We start from the raw sequence: 19972 nt of genomic DNA on the forward strand, positions 1-19972 counted from the left end.
CAGTGGTTTGTGAGCATATTAAAAGCCTCCATAAAATACCTGATATAGCGTTAGTTATTCTTTGACAGTTTTATATGTACCTAATGGATTTGGCTTATTTTGTAGCTATATTTTTTACTTAGAAATTCAATAGTGCTTAAAACCTATAAAATGTCTCATTTTTTCCCAAAACCTTCCTAATCTTTTCTATATAGAAAGCTATATATTACTTCTATATAATATTTTCTATATATTTCCCCCTATAGGACCTTCTGGGGTGAGCCCCAGAGATGATCTAAAGACAGGCTTCTCCTCAGGGAAAGGGCACACACGGTCCAGAAGGCTCATATGTACTCCAAAACCCACTGGTTTCCAGCATAATTTTCAAAAGTTGTTGAATCTCCAGCAAGCTCCACACAATCCTGAGAAACTTGTTTTCTTTTCCCTTCTTGTCCCTGGGAGAGAGATGGCTCCTTCAGGCTTCTTTTATTTCCTAGACTCTCACCTGCACGGGATCCAAGAGCAGCCGCTGGGGGCTGTGCGGCCTTGGCAATGTAAGTGCTACAGTTATTCTTGACGGTCACCTTGATTAGACTGAGGTCAACAAAGCACCCTTCTAGATGTGTCTGAATATGGGCAACAGCCAGAAAGAGGCTGTAGCCCAGATGGAAGGAGACAGGATGGTATGGAAGCCAGCTGGTGAAATTCATTCAGCTTCATGCTCACACCCAACCCCATACCAACCCCAGGCAAAGCTCAGGATGTATTTCTCTCAGGGGAAATATAGAGGTGTTGGATTCGTTATCTGAAAGTGTCATTTGGTAGTAAAGCTTGCTTTTTTTTTTCTATTTCCCAAAGTATCTTCTATGATTAAAATTCATGACTGATGCTTACCTGATTCCAAGCTGGATTGACGGCCCTTTACAAAAGGCCCTGGCACCTCTGGGTGAGAATGGATCGTGGATTGTGCCATCCCTGAAAGATACTCGAACCAAGAGATTCTTGGATGCTTGCCGCTCTACTGATCAAGACTGTAGCGGGAAGCTGGGACATTGAGCAGCAGCTTGGGTCCCATGAGAGTCCATCTGAGCTGGCCCTTCTCTCCTTCTGTTCACCAGTCTACAGAGAGCTCCACAGACTAGGAAAGGCTTAGCTGCCTCAAAGCACTTAATCATTAAAGCGGTGATGGTTATACAACCAACTTGGGAGAGTGTTGACACAGCCATGATATATAAGTGTGTATAACTCGCAACTTAGAGGCCTGGTGTGTGTGTGTGTCAGCTATGCCAACTAGTAAAGGGGGCCCAACGCATGGCCATACAGCAAGTTGTTTATTCTTTTAAAATACCTGTCTATGTCTATATAAACTATAAACTATTGAAGTCTAAGAGAACTTAACATTTCACATGTTGAAGGTGTCATCTACAACTGACGTTAGTCGGCCCGACTAGCAGAAACCTGTAACGGCTCAGAGCAAGCCTGCTGGTGTGGCCGGTGAGCTGTGCCATTCACTGCAGGGGAAGAACTACAGGCGGCTCCATGAGGGACACGTGCAGGTACCTGAAAGGAGAGCACAGCCAGGTCAGCCCAGGGCCAAGGGTGCCAGTTAGGCTACAGAAAGCCTCCAGCAGTCTGAGGGGTCAGAAGGAAGCCATAACTGCCAACTGTTGGCAAACTGTGACCCTAGCTAGAGCTCTCTAAATTTCTTTTCTTGATTTAACAAGTAACCTTATTTATTGGAGGATAGAATTTATTCTAATTTTTTGTGTGTGTGTTCTGATTCCACAACAACCCAGAAAGCAAGGAGGGGAGAGTGCCCACTTACTTCGAAGCCTTGTACTTCTCCCTGATTGCTTGCTGCGGTCGATGGGGTATACTGAGGCATGCTTTATGCAGCTCACTCAGGCAAGGCACAATCTCATTTAATGAATAGCCCGTAAATGCAGCAAGCGTTTCTGGCTAATTGAAACGAAAAGGAAATTTTGCTTCACGTAACTTTATAAGAGGTTAGAAATCTGAACACAACTGGTTATGAAGTGAAGGGAATTTAGTTCTTGGTGAGCAAGTATATCCACCTAGAAGGACCCATGACCTCTTCCTTTGGAAACCTTACACTAGGAACAAAAACAGCCCGAGTTCTAAACTGGCACGTTTGCTCACAGTGAATGGCTATAACCCTCGGTGTATAGGCAGAGCACTCGGCTTGCTCCTTTGTGAGCGGGGCTTTCACTGATTCTTAATGAATTTGTGTAGACTATGAGAGACTCCTAGTCAAAAGACAAGTCTTGGTTGGAGGAGAAAGCTGACTCCTAAAAAGTTCTCCTCTGACCTACATACATCTCTCTCCCTCTCTCTCTCTCTCTCTCTCTCTCTCTCTCTCTCTCTCTCTCTCTCTCCCTCCTTCCCTCCCTCTCTCTCCTTCTCTCTCCCTCTCCTCCCTCCTTCCCTTCCCCCCCATCTCTCACATGTGTGAACGCACAGGCACAAATACATTTTAAAAAAGATTTATCTAGTATCGTAAGAAATAAAAGTAGACACTTCACTTCTTTTAGCTCTCCAGAGAGAATGTACAATAAAATGTAGGGATCTCTTTCTGATCTTTCTGCCTTCTGAGGCAAGAAGCACTAACAGTTGTGTTCTCTGAGAGCTTCTAGTAGTCCTTACTGAACCTTGGAGGGGTTTTGTTATCGTCGGTGTTACAGAAGGTGAATGCTACCAACGTTTGTTTTATTGAGATGGTCTCCCTGTGAGGCTCAGACTGGACTTGGACTCACAAATCCTCCTGCGTCCACCTCGAAGGCACTTAAGTATCACTCCAGCTGTCTAGGATCAACTTTTGCTTGGCATGGCCAATGGCTAAGCCTCAATGAGGCCCTCTGTGCATACGGCTGGGCACTGAGGTCTCCAGGCCTTTTCTGGCATCTCCTTGACTCTGTGCTATCTCTGCTTCCCACAGTGCAAGCCATGGTATCAAAGCCATGGTGATTGGTCTAGACGACTCGGAAACAAGCTGTGGTCTGTTGTCATGACAACCAGTTATCATGAAAAAAAAGAAAAAGAAAAAGAACAAAAACACTTTCCCTTATAAGACTTGTACCCGTTCTGAATCTTGAATTCCCTGATCAGATTTTGTTTGGACCTTGAATGTGTTCTACCTAGGAAGAGGGCAGAACCTTACCCAGAAGTGTCTGTTCACAATATAGTTTGCCAGGCAGTAAGCTGCTGCAGCAACCAGGGAAGGAAGATACTTCAAGAATGGGTCAGCTTCCAGAAGGCTCAGTTCTGCAACATACTAAGTTCAGGAGAGAAAAATCTCAGTGGTGTAAGAATTTGAGCAAGGTCCAATTTGACTAAAATTGTCAGTAAGCCTGGAATCGCCAAAGTCACCAACTGGTGCCTTATTTTCATTCCATCAAAAACTAATGACTAGCCAAAAACTTAAGCCAGGCATATTTCCTAGTTTCCTAGTTGCTCTGACTGTCCTTCAACAGACTAATGTTTGTGTTGTGATGATATTCCAATACCCTCGCTCACCCATGGAGCATATATGATAGGTTACTTTTCTTTTCTTATGCTAATAGATCGGGCTTTCTGGTGGTCAGATGAGGGAGTATTGAGCTCATATCTCAAATAGGAAGAGCCATTAGTCAGAAGGCAAAGGCCCAAGTACATTAAAGCTAGTAATGGCTAGGCAAGTTGATACAGCTCACAAGCTTGAGCAATGTCATTGGAAACATGTCAGAAGACCAATGCAGGGAAATTTTTGTGGTCATCTTTATTACTCTGTGAAACGTGTATGTAGCACAGATGTCCCATGGCAAGCTCACTGACCAAGCCAGAGTGTTAATAATTTCAACTAAATGCCTCTAAGTCAAAATGGCTGCAAATTTCATAATGCTTCATTTCCTAATGAATTAGAATAAGATTCAAACAAAACTCAGCCACGTTCACTTTGCTCCCACGTTAAAAGGCACTGCTTGCCTATGGTCTGTATCTATCAAGGGAGCAATCACTGTTACTGTGACCTGCCAAAGTGCCATCAACAGCAATGTCTTGGGAACAGGCATCAGGTTTTTAGAGATAGTTGCCTTTCATCTCTACAGAGATGGGAGGAGTAGAAGTGGAGGATGGTTGGGAAGGCTGCTGTCCCTGGTGTCCTGTGGCATACCTTGGCCAAATTCTCAGTTCTGATGCATACTCCTTGCCGCCTCAAGTACTGAAGGAGGAACTGGTTGGTAGTTGGAACAGTCAGATCAAATGCCAGAACTTTCAGTAGCAGATGCTCCATCCTTAGTAGCTGTCGCTTTGTGTACGTGTCGTCGGTGATATAGACGAACTCATCCACATCGGGCGGATAGATCTCTTCGTATTTCCTGGGGAAAATAAAGAATTATCAGGGTGAAAGTTTCTCCAGCTCTTTTTCTCTTGGACAGCCCTGAAGGCTTATTTGCTCTCTACTCCCATTTCCTCAGAACTTTCATAGAACTGTATAGGGCTGTAAACATGTTGCGAGCTTTTTCTCAGTCCAACAGAGTATTGCAAGGATGTGTTATACTAACTGCTGGGAACAGTAGCAGGTTGGGGACTTGGAACCACTGAATAAGTCTAAAGGACACAAGCTTCAGCTGGATCCCTGTTGATTGAATAGATATTGGGTCACTTTGTGAGAAGAATGTTAGGATTAAACCAATAACGAAAAAAATCCCATAGCTTTGGTGATTTTAGTTTTGTTTCTTTGTTTTTGTTTGTTTTTTTCCTTCTGAAGATCATGTTCGGCTATTCAACTTCATTAATTAGCAAAGGATACTGAATAGCCAAGAGAAAAAAATAACAATATAATTTCATTAATGTCCTTCTTTCCCTCTGCTTTCTCTATAGCCAGCCCCTCCCCACTCTTTTTCTTACACATTAACAACTAAGACATCAGGCTAGAAGAATAGAAACTACTACCCAGCAGTCTATCACTTAAGCCAGGTTAACTTAACCACAACCTATATCTCCTTCCCTACTCAATTTGGTGTTGTTAGGAGTCATTGACAGGACCTGGAACCAACTTAAACATCCATCCGCCAAACAAAATGAACAAGCTGTGTTACTCAGTGCTATTTGACAGAATGGCACCACAGTGCTTATGAAATCAAAACTCTCTAGATATAACTTTTGCTTGTCTTAAAATTCAGCCAAGAGACTCCAGGGCAGAACAGAGTTCCATCTTGAATCTCAGCTGATGACTGCTTCAGTCATGATAGTGAACCCCTTTCTACAAATTTCAAACATCTGACCTGAAGAGTAAGCATGTGGGCAAGATTCATTTCCTCGGTTAATCTGTGAAGATTATGGTCTCTTATTGAAAGAACATGGATCATTTTAATTGTAGGCATTACATTTCTTCAATAAAATGGAAGGGGGTAAATCAAGTGTTTTGACAGGTGGCATTTCACAAGCTGAAAGAACGCTTACGAAGCCAGGAGAATAGCTGCTGTCCCGACAAGCTGCAATTTCCCTCTCAGAACAGACATGCAGGAAAGAAACCTGTCCAGGAAGTTGACAGCCAAGTACAGGGTCTCTGTGCGAAGTTTATATTCTTCCCCAACCTCCACCAGCCAGTCCACCAGGATGGCGCGCATGCCCTCCGTGATGTCCGGCTGCTTCCTCATGTAGTGAGCCTTGGGTCTGTGTCTTACCTGGTGGAGGAAAGAGTGTGGTTCTTCAAATCGTTGCACTAGCAAAGACCCACTCCCTGGTATTGTTCCTATTTTGTGGAGAAATCTCAGGAACCAAGACTAGGAGAATTTTGATTCTTGGACAAATAAATCTTTATCACACAATAAGGAGGAAAAATGAGATTCTGGTTTTGTTATGGAATGAGCTGGTATAAAACAGGAGGGAAAACACTGATATGTGTTATTCCTGAGTGCTAAACTCAGATACTTGAAACCATATAGAAAGCATGTATGTATTTGATATTTGGTATTATATCAAGTTGATTATCCCTTATCCAAAGTACTTAGGCTCAGAGTCATTCATTCATTCTTCTTTCTTTCTCTCTATCCTTCCTTCCTCCCTTTCTTTCCTTTTTTTTTCTTTTACAGATTTCTTATGTTTTAAAGATCTCACATTGATGGCACTTTCTAATGGCCATGGCCAAGATCTTGTAATATGAAGACAGATCTTATTATCTAGAGAATGAACCCAGGGTTGGGAGACTCACTTCAGCTTCTCGCAGATAGCGATGAATCTCCTCTGCATATTCCGTTACATTAATCACATCTGAACCAAAATCCGTTGCTTCCTCTGACTGGGCGTGGGTGGTGGAGTCAACCAGCATTGGGGACACTGCAGAGGTGCAATGTGGTCAGGTAAGTCATTTCACTAAAGGCTCACCACATGCACTCACCCTCTCAGGAAGCTGTGAACAGTCGTCACTTCATGTCTCCAATGCCAGCTACTCTACTGGAGCACATCCGAGGGCTGTGAGCACAAGGCACCAGCAGCCCTAGGGGAGACAGATTACCTGTGTTGAAATCCAGCAGGAAGTGGAGATCTGACTTGAGCATGCTAGTGTCTACTTCATACACATCCTCAAATACGATGCCCTCTCTCCCTGGGCAGCTGTCTCTGTCCCCCTGTTCAGGATCATCCATATAGATATCAAATCCATGCTTGACTGGCTCATTGACCCCATGGTCAGGGAGCACTTTCTTTCCAGCAGCAGGAAAGACATTTTCTGATCCAGAAAAACATCTGATTGTTGTGATCTCCTTAAAAACAAACAAACAAACAAAAAACAGTTACACCCCCGTAGGGCACCATCCACTGTGAGTAATATAAGGCCATGTGGCTCAAACCAGTAGCTTAGAAAAGTGAGAGTAAATTCTAAGTAGGAGTATCTAAGCGGGCCATCTAATTCCAAATACGGAACGTCTGAGAATATAACTTCCCCTTTCATTTTATTCACATCTGTCCTATGGGAAGAGTTCTGCTTAAGATTCATCATCTTCTTTACATGGGTATTAAAGAGAATTCATGACTATAAAAGCAAGAAGAGCTGTGATGCACTTAGAAAGCTGATTAGTTACAATGTGCAAGAGGAAAATTGCAGTTTGCCCTTTACATCTAGAGCATTGCAGTGTTTTATAAGAACTCAGCAGTGCCCTTGATACCTAGCAGTTGAATCCCTCTAGTCCTCTGCTTAAATACCTAACTCTCCATTGCAGGTGCCCCAAAAGTTCCCATTTCCTCCCCAAGAAAACTTGATGACTTCAGAACTCTATGCTATGGAAATCCCCTTACATAGTATAAAAACCTGTTTGCATAACAACATCCTTACTCTTGAAGAAATTTTCTCAAGTCATTGCTTTTCTTTATTCTTACAGCAAGAACAGGAACAATGGTGGCCCTGTTGTAGTGAACACTCACAACTGGCAGTCTTAAAAGAGTTGTGCATGGAAGCCAGGTGAGCCAGGGCAACTTTAAGCTGGGCCTTGGCTCCTACAGACACCCTCATCCACTGTGAACATTTTGCTTGTACTTATCTTGGTATTTATTGGATGCCAATTTCCAGTTCCTATGTCACTCCATGAATTTACTTTCCATTCATCAAGTTAAACTTACATTCACTAAGAAAAACAATTTGTGATAAAAATGTTAGGGGGAAAAAATCCCAAGAGACAAGTTACAACCAGCCATGACTCATATAACTCATGTCACTTCTGAGTTTGAATTTTGCTCTCTCTGTCTCTGTCTGTCTCTGTCTCTCTATCTCTAACTTTCTCTGTGTGTGTATGTATATACAGACACTTTCTGGAGAACTCCTAGATACTTCTCTCTTTGTGTGTGTGTCTATGTGTGTGTGTGTGTGTGTATCTGTGTGCCGTGAAGAAGGCACTGAGGAGAGGCAATGTGCAGTATAATACATCTAGAGAGAGAACTGTTCCCCAAACTAAGCAAGAAGAAATGATTTCAAAGATGGAAGAATGGTCAACTATGTGAAAGGTGCCAATATATCAAGAAAGGAAAAAAACAACTGAGCAAGAGAAGACCCAGAAACAGAGAGCAGCCAGTCAATAAACTGTGCTCCCTTGGCCAGGTACATCACTCTTATAAACAATAGGAATGCCACAGAGGTGTCATCCTACATTGTCACCTTGGTGGAGTGCACATCATACTGAGATCTCTGATTCCCGAGAAATCTTGGTGTAACTGGGGCAGTAGCTGCACAGAGTTGTGTGGCTGAATGAGTTGGAAAGTGGGAAGTGCTTCCTATACATCTGTATGTGGTTGGGTTTAATCCCAAAGAGAAGAGAAACTGGAGAAAGAGAAGTTGTTGGAGAGGAGCCCTGAAAGCCAAGAGGCCATGTGGTGCTTCACACAGGTGCAAGAGCTGGGACACAGCATTTACAGAACAGGACAGGAAGGGCACAGGGGAGCATTAAGGGTTCTAGCTGCTAACCCAAAGTGAACAAACCTGTAAATGCCAGCACTAGGATGGCAGGGGAAGAAGGATCCTGAATTTGAGGCCATTTGGAGATACATATCAGGTCAATGCCAGCTTGTCCTAGAGTCCCCCTACTTCCGGGGGTGGGGAGAAAGATAGAAGGTTCGGGCTACGGCATACTTCTGAGAAATCAAGGAGTCCTGTTATTCCTCATTCTGAGGGGACACGAGTTTATGGAAGATTAAGGGTAAGGCAACAAGATGACTTCAGGGGTAAAGGCACTTTGCTGCCAAGCCCAGGGACCTGAGTTCAAGTCCTGGAAGGAGAGAAGAAGTTTCCAAACCTGTCCTTTGACCTCCACATGGTTGCCGTAGCGATGCGTGCTCACAGACATACAACATGCATATATGGTTGTACATACACAGTAATAGGAAATCAAATTATTTTAAAACCAAAAATGCAAATAGGTTAAAAAAAAAAGAATGGAAATCAGGCAGCAGAGGGTGTGGTGTAGTGTAGAGGGACCACCAAGCAGTGGCTCCAGGCAGCACAGGCATGGATGGGAAACAAGGTCGTTCAGTGCAGACACCGGTTCCAATTCATAAGTTTAAAGAACTCACCAATGCTAGACAAGTTCTATTTAAACTACTTTCACTTAACTCGACCCAAAACATTAAAATCATTTTGGGTATCTCTAACATCAGTGGATCAAATCCTAACCAAAGGCAGTGGACTTGAAGACAGCAGATGAGGGGCCTCTGAATGGGCCTCTACCAGAACATTTGGTACTTCCAGACTGGACTCTTGCACACACTGCGTTCCGTAGTCTTGTAATACAGAATTGAAGCATCATTATGAGGGTTTGTCTAGTAACAAACTCAGGGGAGATTTTATTTTCTATCTCAAAAAAAAATCATTGTTGCAGATTCAGATTTCTTCTCTTAAATATCTGAATTTCTGTTTTCAATGGAAAATCCTTTAGTCGATTTGGAGCAGACAAGTAAGTAAGTATCTCATGTCCATTCCTGGTCTGTAGTGGTAGAGATGTGTGCTCTAGAAGCAACCTTTATCTTATAAAGTAAGCTGGTGTATCCTGGTACACACAGTGTGCCCACTGAACACAGCACAAACTCTCCCCGATTAATTCCTAGTGGCCTAGCTCATAGTAAACACCTTTCTGGCCCAGAGCATCTCCAGGGCTAAAGGACAGTGTAATTGCATTCTTACTGACTAGCCCTTGAGTCACGTAACCCAAACAGTCCCTATACACACACATACACACATGTGCATACACATGCACACACTTACACTACCGCAGTAAGCCTTCTTTGTCCATAGCATCTTTCCTGGTGTATCTGACATGCAGGTACAGGTGCATGAGTATGTGTACACACACACACACACACACACACACACACACACACACACACACACAGGCATGTGTACAGGCACACTGCCACAGCAAGCCTTCCTTCTCCATATCATCTTTTCCAGCGTTTCTGACACACACACACACACACACACACACACCCAAGTGCATACTTGTGCGCACACATGCACACGTGTGCACGTGCGCACACACACACACACACATACAAGCACACACACTGAAACAGCAAGCCTTCTTTCTACACAGCAGCTTTCCTAGTGTTACACACACACACACACACACACACACACTGCCACAGCAAGCCTTCTCCAGGGCATATTTCCTGGTGCTCCTGTGTCATTACCTGGCCACAGGCCCTCCTGTACTGCTCATTTTCAGTCAACACCCCTAGCACGGTTCTCTGGGGGGGATCCTGGCCAAGCTGAGCTCTGGTGAGCATTTGACAAGCATCAGGACCTTGGCCCACTGGAGGCAGAGCGACTCCACTCTTGGAGCTGTGGCGACGCATTGCCTAGCAAGCGACCGCCTGCTGCTATCCAGGAAAGAGAAGGAGACACAGTTAGTTTACCTCTCAACCTGGGGACCCGGAAATGCAGAGAACTCTGGAAAAAAGTCACTACCAGTGTCCCAACTTCCCAACAAACATTAAGGTCCCAAGTGACAGCTCAGGCATCAGAGCAACCAACTCAGAACCAAACAATGGCTGAATGGGCTTTAATATGACCCCAGGCTGAAGGTTGCAGGGAGGGCCTACCCAAACTCCATACCGGGATTGTCTGCCTACATTGATTTAGAGCAGGGGGAAGCAGAACCTAAGATTCCTGATCTTCCCTCCCCCTGGCTGGGGGAAGGTGAGTCCCTTTCCTAAGTGACAAGCAGGTGCTTCTCCCCAGAAGGCCCCCAAACCTGCTTGTGAACCCACAGTCCTCCCTGTTTCTCAGGTTCTTCTCTGTCTGGGCGATTAGCAAGCGCACCCCGGCCGGGGCGGGGCGGGCGGGGTCGTGCGCGGAGGGAGGGGACCCGGAGTGGAGAGATTCCAGGGGGTCGGCTCCAGCGGCCTCGGCTAGTGCGCTCGCCACTGAGGACTTTCGACCCAGCCGCGTCTGTTGAATCAGCCAATCAGCGGCCACCCCGAGCCGGGCAGAGCCGCTTCCATGCCAACCGCGGCGGGCGGGCGCCAGGGTCCTCATCGCCCTGGCGACCGCTCACCTGCAGCGCTTCCCGCTGATGCTCCGCTCCCGGGGCGCGGCGGGTCGCGGCCAACCGCGCAGCCCGGGGCTCCTGAACCGCAAAGCCAGGCGTGCCAGGCGCACCGAACCGCACTGCACCGCACGTCGCCACTTGCGCCCCTCTGGTCGGCGTCACCACGGAGGAGGGACCTCGGCCTGCCCACGGTGGCCGCCCTGAAAGGGACTGTTCCCCAGGAGCCGGTTCCCCTAACAGCTACGAACCCCTCCCGCCAACGTCTCCTGCGCGGCCCGCTCCCGAGAACCCTGGCTCGGGAGAGCGACGCGGGGCCCTCGGGCTGCGGCCGCGATGCCCTCCTGGCCGGCCCGAGGGCGCGGCTCGCTCCCCTTCCAGCCATCTCCTCCTGGACGCCTGCCCCCGGGCTCCCGATCCTGGGCGGCGGAGGGCTAGGCCACATCTTAGCCTTCCAGGATTGTCAGGGGCCGGACGTGTGGCAAAGGGAGCTGGGAGAGACTTGGAGCCATAGGTAACTCGAGGTACCCCAGCCACCCGTGAGAGGTCTTCCCCTTGGGCACCGCTGGTACAGGGAAAGGGAAGGAATGAGGGGAGCCTCTGGGAGCTTGGATGTTGAGAGGGCATAGGAGAGATTCTGAGCTGAGGTCATTACTCCGGTGACTTAGCCATGTGTGAAGGGAGAGTCCCAGGACTGGAAGTGGGGGTTCAACCAGAAAGAGGAGTCTAAAAGGGCAAGGCAGTTCTTGAATCCTGGAAACCCTGGCACTTGCAGAGGTGATAGGCAATCAGCAAACTGAGATTACATAATTGGTTAACATTTTTTGAAAAATAATGAAAGTATATACATACAGACGTGTACTCACATATATGTGAGCACCAGGTGTATATGTATCTGCGTATATAACAGTATATATGTGTGTATTTTTGCTTAAAAATAAAAACCCACCCTGAATCCTCAAAGCAGTCCCAAAGGCTATCCAAACTTTAAGCAAAGGTCATCAGCCTGCCTAAGTGTATTAACTGATGGGTTCACCAGAGAGAAGGTTGGCGGATGTGACCGGAAGCAGGAAAAGTGTGGCCTCAGAGCTATCTTGTGAAGTCTTTGCGAAGCTTTCCACCAACCCACGCTGGATGTTCAGAATGACATAACTCCTATATGTTGCATCCTCTAATTCTCGTGCCTTCAACTATGAAGACGACGCATGGGGTCCAGGAGCATCTTGGTTGCTGCGATAGATGTTCGTAAGTCAACCAGGACCAAAGGAGCTGTTTTGCAAGGTGCTCTGACTGGTGAAGGCACACAGCCTGTACGACTTCCTGGGAACCTCCCAAGAAAGCAAAACCATTTGTTGTGATTGCCTCTGGTGGCTGAAGGTCTCAGCTAACTCCCTCTGAAGCCAGACAAGAGAGAAGAGGCTTGGGAGGGGACAAGCTTGCTGTGTTCCTTTTGATCTGGGTGGTTGCTCTCCTGGGAGCCTTCTTTTCAAACTTCTCAATTCCTAAAATTGAAGCTTCCGAATCTAGTCGGGACCTAGGGAAGATGTTTACAAAGACATCTACAGAAATGTCTATGGTCACTAGGCTGTCTTCACATAGATAAGAGAGGTTGTTGGCGAAAGCATGAGAGAGAGCACACGCTATTGGGGAGGGTTGAAGAAGACCCCACATACATGGAAATCCTGAAAGAATGAGTGAAAAAGAAAAACACTGAAATAATCAGATGGGACCCTCGAGTAAGATATGCCTTTTATGTTAAAACTCGCTTCTTCGAGTAGCTGTCACCTGATCAAGCCTTAATTCAAATGAAATTTTATTGTTACATTAATGCCCCTTTCTTCTCTGCACACTTCGCCATGCTTGTGTTTTCTGGATCTTTCTGTGCTGCTTCAGTTTTTGTACATCAAATTATAGTCTTCTGGTCAGAATTTAAACTAACCATGTGAACTGATTTTGTGTGTGTGTGTGTGTTAAGCAAAAAATCAAATTCTTTATATCTAACATACTACATAGTTTTATTGTGCAAACCTTTTTTCAGGGAGCTTACTCAAGACAGGGCACCAATGGCAGACTGGCATAGACTGGTGAAATGGTGAGTTTATTCAGCTTATTTACGGGAGCATGAGTATGACCCCACATACAGACACATCATTTGAGTTGTCACTCCACTGTGGAAGATGACATGTCCACAGCTCCTGGGATGGAGTCCACACAAAGTCTCCACAATGCCACAGCAGGAGTCCTGTCCTATGGACTGAACCCTAAATCCAATTAGAGAGTATTTAGCTGCACCCATAACAGTAAGGACACTTCCAGGAAGTACTAACTGAGGGAAGTAGACCCTCCCCCAGTAGGTGGAACCTTCCAGAAGTTATCTCAGTTACAAAGAGATCCAAAGGGAGATGTGGCTTATTGGGTAAAGGGGTTTACCCAATAAACTTGACAGCCCATTCTCGATCCCTGGGAACCATGTGGATCCTTGACCTCCACACACAGGAACACACACACACACACACACACACACACACACACACACACACACACTAAATGTAAAAAGAAAAGCAGGAAGGAGCAAGGCTGCCAGCCTGGGTTCCAGGTGACAATCTGTGTGTCCCTCTCCTGCTACTGCTGGACTCTTCTCCCGCACATCAGAACCCAGCATCTTGGGCCCTGTAACGTGGACTGAAGAACAGTGATTCTGCAGGTTCTTCCAGGCCTTCAGTGTGCAAGTAGGACTGCAGAGGCATCTAGTTTCACAGAGCAGGGTTCACAGACCCTAATGGCCCAGGATAAATGGAGGAAGACAGTCAAGGAGAGCTTCAACCGCATATAGGCATTAGCTTCCTCCCTACTCCCCCCAGCCATGAAGCTGCTGCCCCACCATCAACCCTAGTAAAAAAAAATTTCTTCTGTTTTCTTGGATGTCATTATCCTTCTAGAGTTGGAATTTTCCTTCTAGTATTTTCTGTAGGGCTGGATGTGTGGATAGATGTTGTTCGAATTTGAATTTGTCTTGAAATGTCTGTTTTCTCCCTCTGTGGTGACTGAGTTTTTTGGTGGCTATAGTAACTAGGTTGGCCTCTCTGCTTTTTTAGAACTTGCAGGATATCTGACCAGACCCTTCTACCTTTTAGAATCTCTTGAGAAGTTGGGTGTAATTCTGATAGGTCTGCCTTTGTATGTTAGCTGGCCTTTTTCCCCTTGCCACTTTTAATATTCTTTCTTTGTTCTATAGCCTTTGTGTATTGATTATTACGTATTAAGGAGGATTTTGTTTACTGACCCAGTTTAACTAGTGTTTTATAAGCTTCTTGTATGTTTATAGGCATCTCTTTCTTTAGGTTGGGACAGTTTTCTTTTATATTTTGTTGAGAACTCTGAGAGTATCTACCCAGCAGCTGACTCAGACACACACAGACACCCACAGCCAAACAGTGGATGGAGCTTGAGGACTCTTATGGAAGAATAGGAAGAAGGATTACAGCCTCAAAGAAGATAGGAACTCCACAAGAAGACCATCAGAGTCAACTAACCTGGACCCTTGGGGCTCTCAACCAAAGAGCATATACTGGCTGGACCTAGGCCTCCCTGCTCATATGTAGCAGATGTGCAGCTTGGTCTTCATGTGGGTCCCGAACAACTGAAGCCAGGGCTATTCCAAAAGTTGATTCCTGTACATGGCTATGTTGTTCTAGCTGGGCTGTCTTGTCTGGCCTCAATGGTAGAAGTGCATAGCCTCACACAAAGACTTTAAGGGGGAGTCCCAACCTGTTCAGAGGAGAAAGGAAGTGGGGAGATGGGGTGACTGGAAGGGGTAGAGTGCTGGAGGTAAAGTGAATAAGTAAAAAAATGAAATTTAATTTAAAGAACATAAGAAAAGAATTTATTTCCCTGACAGCTATCAGGCCTCACTCCTTGCTTGACCTTACAAAGTGATCCCCCCCACACCCCGAGAATGCAGAGGAAACATCTTCCAACACTCTTGTTTTGGCTAATTGCACACTTCTACACAAACCTTGCCTGCAGAAACCCTAGCCACTTCCACTTCCACAAGGGCATAAATATGCCTTTGTTCCCCTACCCCTTAAACTGAACCAGTTCTCTGAAGCTGTTCCAGTGTGTGTGTGAGTGTGTGTGAGTGTGTGTGTGTGTATTCTTTGCCCTTGAATTCATCAGCTACCAAGATCCTGCCTGCACCCGCCTGTCTCAGCTAAGCTTTCCTCCCTCCGGGCCAGCCTTCTGTGCAAAGGTCCTGTCTACCCTGAGCAGGAGCAGACACTGGAGACGTCAGTGTGCAGGGTGCCTCCTGGATACCCAACCCCTAGTGTGTAAGCCATTCTTCTAAACTCGTTTTTTACAATATGTATCCCTCCTTTTGGTCCTGTTCCTCTAGTGAAATGCTAATAGATTGTGTGGTTTTATAGCAAAAGTAGGACTAGAACTCAATAGCTCTTAAAATCTCCCATGCTTTATGTTTTGTGTATTGGGTAACAAATTAAGAACACATGCATTTAATTGTAAGTACAACTGTATTTGATCTCTGTGATATTTACTACTTTATCTTACAAAGTGACAGGTTTCATTCTGGCAGTTTCACAGTAACTTCTTTTGTTTTGAATATGAAATTTTCATCTTTATTTTTAAATAAAAAGTCAAGGTTTAGAGAAATTTTACACTTTTCATTAATTCATATGACTAGCAGTTGTTAACATCAGATTACCTATGAATAAAGAATGCTTTTTACATTCAAAACAGAACTACATAGCCTATCATGTATTAAAAGAGAAATATGGAGATGGTTTGCTTTTGTCAATATAATATATTTATACATATATATTAATACATCAAACATTTATCATATACGTTTGAGCATATCAAATTTTTTATTAGATATTTTCTTTATTTACATTTCAAATGGTATCCCCTTTCCCGGTTTCCCCTCTGAAAAAAAAACCCTATTCCTTCCTCCCTCCCCCTGCTCACCAACCCACCCTCTCCTACTTCTTGACTCTGACATTCCCCTATACTGGAGCATAGAGCCTTCACAGGACCAAGGACCTCTCCTCTCATTGATGACTGACTAGGCCATCCTCTGCTACATATGCAGCTGGAACCATGAGTTCCACCATGTGTACTCTTTGGTTGGTGGTTTAGTCCCTGGGAGCTCTGAGGGTACTGGTTAGTTCACATTGTTGTTCCTCCTAAGGAGCTGTAAATCCCCTCAGCTCCTTGGATCCTTTCTTTAGCTCCTTCATTAGGGACCTTGTACTCGGTCCAATGGTTGGCTGTGAGCCTCTACTTCTGTATTGGTGGGACACTGTCAGAGCCTCTCAGGCTCCTGTCAGCCAGCACTTGCTGGCATCCACAATAGTGTCTGGATTTGGTGACTGGATATGGGAAGGATTCCCAGGTGGAGCAGTCTCTGGGTTGTCCTTCCTTCAGTCTCTGCTCCATAGTTTATCTCTGCAACTCCTTCCATGGGTATTTTGTTCCCCCTTCTAAGAAGGATCTAAGTATCCACACTTTGGTCTTCCTTCTTCTTGAGTTTCTTGTGGTTTGTGGATTGTACTTGGGTATTCGGAGCTTCTGGGCTAATATCCACTTATCAGTGAATGCATACCATGTGTGTTCTTTTGTGATTGGATTACCTCACTCAGGATGATATTCTCCAGATCTATCCATTTCCCTAAGAATTTCATATATTCATTGTTTTTAATTGCTAGTACTCCATTGTGTAAATGTACCACATTTTCTGTATCCATTCCTCTGTTGAGGAACATCTGGGTTGTTTCCAGTTTCTGGCTATTATAAATAAGGCTGATATGAACATGGTGGAGCATGTGCACTAATTACATGTTGTAGCATCTTCTGGATATATGCCTAGGTGTGGTATAGCTGGGTCCTCAGGTAGTACTATGTCTAATTTCTGGAGGAACTGCCAAACTGATTTCCAGAGTGGTTGTACCAGCTTGCAATCCCACCAGCAATGAAGGAGTGTTCCTCTTTCTCCACAACCTAACCAGCATCTGCTGTCACCGGAGTTTTTGATCTTAGCCATTCTGACTGGTGTGAGGTAGAATCAGGGTGGTTTTGATTTGCATTTCCCTAATGACTAAGGATGTTGAACATTTCTTTAGGTGCTTCTCAGCCATTTGGTATCCTCAGTTGAGAATTCTTTGTTTAGCTCTGTACCCCATTTTTAATAGGATTATTTGGTTCTCTGGAGTCTAACTTCTTGAGTTCTTTGTATATATTGAATATTAGCCCTCTATCGGATGTAGGATTGGTAAAGATCTTTTCCCAGTTTGTTGGTTGCCGTTCTGTCCTATTGACAGTGTCCTTTGCCTTACAGATGCTTTGTAATTTTATGAGGTCCCATTTGTCAATTCTTGACCTTAGAGCATAAGCTATTGGTGTTCTGTTCAGGAAAATTTCCCTTGTGCCCATGTGCTCAAGGCTCTTCCCCACTTTCTTTTCTATTAGTTTCAGTGTATCTGGTTTTATGTGGAGGTCCTTGATCCACTTGGACTTGAGCTTTGTACAAGGAGATGGGAATGGATCAATTTGCATTCTTCTACTTGTTAACCATCAGTTGAGCCAGTACTATTTGTTGAAAATGTTGTCTTTTTTCCACTGGATGGTTTTAGCTCCTTTGTCAAAGATCAAGTGACCATAGGTGTGTGGGTTCATTTCTGGGTCTTCAACTCTATTCCATTGATCCACCTGCCTGTCACTGTACCAATACCATGCAGTTTTTATCACAATTGCTCTGTAGTACAGTTTAAGGTCAGGGATGGTGATTCCACCAGAGGTTCCTTTATTGTTGAGAATAGTTTTCGCTACCCTAGGTTTTTTGTTATTCCAGATGAATTTGCAAATTGCTCTTTCCAACTCTGTGAAGAATTGAGTTGGAATTTTGACAGGGATTGCATTGCTTTCGGCAAGATGGCCATTTTCACTATTTTAATCCTGCCAGTCCATGAGCATGGGAGATCTTTCCATCTTCTGAGATCTTCTTTGATTTCTTTCTTCAGAGACTTGAAGTTCTTTTCATACAGATCTTTCACTTGCTTAGTTAGAGTCACACCAAGGTACTTTACATTATTTGTAAGTATTGTGAAGGGTGTTGTTTCCTTAATTTCTTTCTCAGCCTGTTTATCCTTTGTGTAGAGGAAGACCACTGATTTGCTTGAGTTAATTTTATATCCAGCTACTTTGCTGAAGTTGTTTATCAGGTTTAGGAGTTCTCTGGTGGAATTTTTGGGGTCACTTAAGTATTCCTTGTAACTTCTTTTTGTTGGTCTTTCTCCCTGGGTGTCCTTCCACTCTCTAACCTCCCATTCATCCTTTGTTCATCCTTTCTTCGTTTGTGTAACATATATTCTGTCTCTGCTACCTCCTCAAAAACCTTTCCACTCTTTTTGTCTCCTTTCTACCTTAAAAAAAAAAAATGTGTGTACATGTGCATGTGTGTTTGTGTGTGTGTGTGCTTTGTCTGCATGAATGTAGGCCTCAACGAGGCCAAAAGAGGGCATCACATTCACTAGAACAAGGGCTGCAAACAATCATGTGCCATTGTATGCGTGCTGGGAATCAAACCTGGATCCTGGGGGAAAATATCCAGTGCCCTTAATCGCTGAGCCACGCCCCCCCACACACACACTAAGATTCATGTATAAGGGAGAATCGTGGTATTTTACTGAGTTTGTTACCTCATTTACTATAATAATTCCCTGTTCCATCCATTTTCCTAATTCCTCTTTTCAAACAGATAAATAATAAAATCTGGATCTCGTGCCACATGCCCATCATCTATTCCTTGACTGATGGGGATGTAGGCTGACTCTGTGTCCTGCCTTTAACAGGCCAACAGTCAGCATGCATGTGCAAGCAAGCATCTCTGTGGTTGGAGATAGAGGCCTTTGAGTATATGACCAGCATCACTATAGCTAAGTCAGATGGTCATTTTGTTTTCAGCTCTTCCTAACAAACATCCATTCTGACCTCCATGGTGGCTGTACCCGTTACACTCCACCTTTCCACATACCCACAACTGCCTCTGTTGCCCCTTGTTTCCCAGCTGAGAGCCATTCTACCTGAGAGGAGATCTAGTCTCTCCAGGTAGCTCTCATTTGCATTTCCCCAGTAGCTAAGGATGGTCCGCTGGTTGGATTTGGCAACTGCACACAATCTAGAGAAACGGGTCAGAAGAAACCTCAGCTAAGGGGTTTCCTTTCTTGGATTGGCCTGAAGGCATTTTCTTGATTACTAATTCATGAGAAGAGGCCTCAGCCAACTGTGGGCACTACCACCCCTGGACAGGTATTAATTACAAAGGTAACAGAATGTGAGCTTGGGAGAGAGCCAGCAAGCAGCGTTTCTCCATATCCTCTGCTTCAGTTCCTACCTCTAGGCTCCAGGCCTGACTTTGCTCAGTGATGATCAGTGACCTGGAGGTAGAAGATGAAATAAAGCCCTTCCTTCCCCAGCTGGCTTCTGTCAGTGTTTGATCACAGCAACAGAAAGCCAACCAGGACACAGATTGGTACCTGAGAGTGGAGCCTTTGCCTACAGACCTGACAGTATTGTTTTGAGGGAGGACTGTGGGATGCTTTTGAAGGCTTTGTCTTGAAAAGCCATCAGGTGGTCAGAGCTTCTCCAAGACAATGGGAGTCTGGAAAATAATGCTGAGGGAGATGCAGATGATGAAGTCCTGGCTTGTCAGAGTTCCTCTGAGGCACTCCCAAAGCAATTCATGTGATATATTTGTTTTAGTTTGGTTTGTTTTTTTGCCTGTCTTTTTTTTTAAATTAATCCTTTTATTCGTTTACATTTAAAATAATATCGCCAAGCAGTGGTGGCACATGCAGCACTTAGGAGGCAGAGGCAGGTGGATTTTTGAGTTTGAGGCCAGCCTGGTCTACAGAGTGAGTCCAGAACAGCCAGAGCTATACTGAAAAACCAAA

The 19972-nt window shown here is 44.8% G+C and overlaps 2 protein-coding genes across 10 annotated transcripts in view; one reads left to right on the forward strand and one right to left on the reverse strand.

The window, feature by feature from the left end:
* Nucleotides 1-1291: 1291 nt before the first annotated feature.
* Nucleotides 1292-11294, reverse strand: Ccna1 (cyclin A1). Of its 9 annotated transcripts, none has more exons than XM_031373853.1 (9): nucleotides 11016-11294; nucleotides 10150-10335; nucleotides 6494-6740; nucleotides 6191-6315; nucleotides 5440-5663; nucleotides 4148-4352; nucleotides 3158-3271; nucleotides 1805-1938; nucleotides 1292-1539 (listed from the first exon to the last, which is right to left on the reverse strand). In XM_031373853.1, the coding sequence occupies exons 2-9, from the start codon at nucleotides 10312-10314 to the stop codon at nucleotides 1488-1490; spliced, it is 1266 nt and encodes a 421-aa protein (XP_031229713.1). In that variant the 5' UTR covers nucleotides 10315-10335; nucleotides 11016-11294; the 3' UTR covers nucleotides 1292-1487. The 9 variants fall into 9 exon arrangements, with proteins under 9 accessions (XP_031229713.1, XP_031229711.1, XP_031229715.1 ...); XM_031373851.1 differs by having other exon boundaries at nucleotides 10150-10338; XM_031373855.1 differs by lacking the exon at nucleotides 11016-11294 and adding an exon at nucleotides 10737-10916.
* LOC116094228 (translation initiation factor IF-2-like) overlaps nucleotides 10961-19972 on the forward strand; it is a 19748-nt gene continuing 10736 nt past the window's right edge. The window contains exons 1-2 of the mRNA XM_031376134.1: nucleotides 10961-11520; nucleotides 13045-13098. Of these exons, the coding sequence (XP_031231994.1) occupies nucleotides 10961-11520; nucleotides 13045-13098 (614 nt within the window). The remainder of the gene's footprint in view (nucleotides 11521-13044; nucleotides 13099-19972) is intronic.

Source organism: Mastomys coucha, unplaced genomic scaffold, assembly GCF_008632895.1.
Source record: "Mastomys coucha isolate ucsf_1 unplaced genomic scaffold, UCSF_Mcou_1 pScaffold16, whole genome shotgun sequence".
NCBI lineage: Eukaryota > Metazoa > Chordata > Mammalia > Rodentia > Muridae > Mastomys > Mastomys coucha.

What these genes read in the sequence shown, in the direction of transcription:
- Ccna1 (XM_031373853.1), bottom strand. Translation starts at nt 10,314, where the DNA reads ATGCGTCGCCACAGCTCCAAGAGTGGAGTCGCTCTGCCTCCAGTGGGC. An exon ending in ACAGGAGGGCCTGTGGCCAG is followed by an intron (nt 6,741 to 10,149) that starts GTAATGACACAG and finishes TTTGTTTTTAAG; the next exon opens with GAGATCACAACAATCAGATG. An exon ending in CCTGCTGGATTTCAACACAG is followed by an intron (nt 6,316 to 6,493) that starts GTAATCTGTCTC and finishes GCACCTCTGCAG; the next exon opens with TGTCCCCAATGCTGGTTGAC.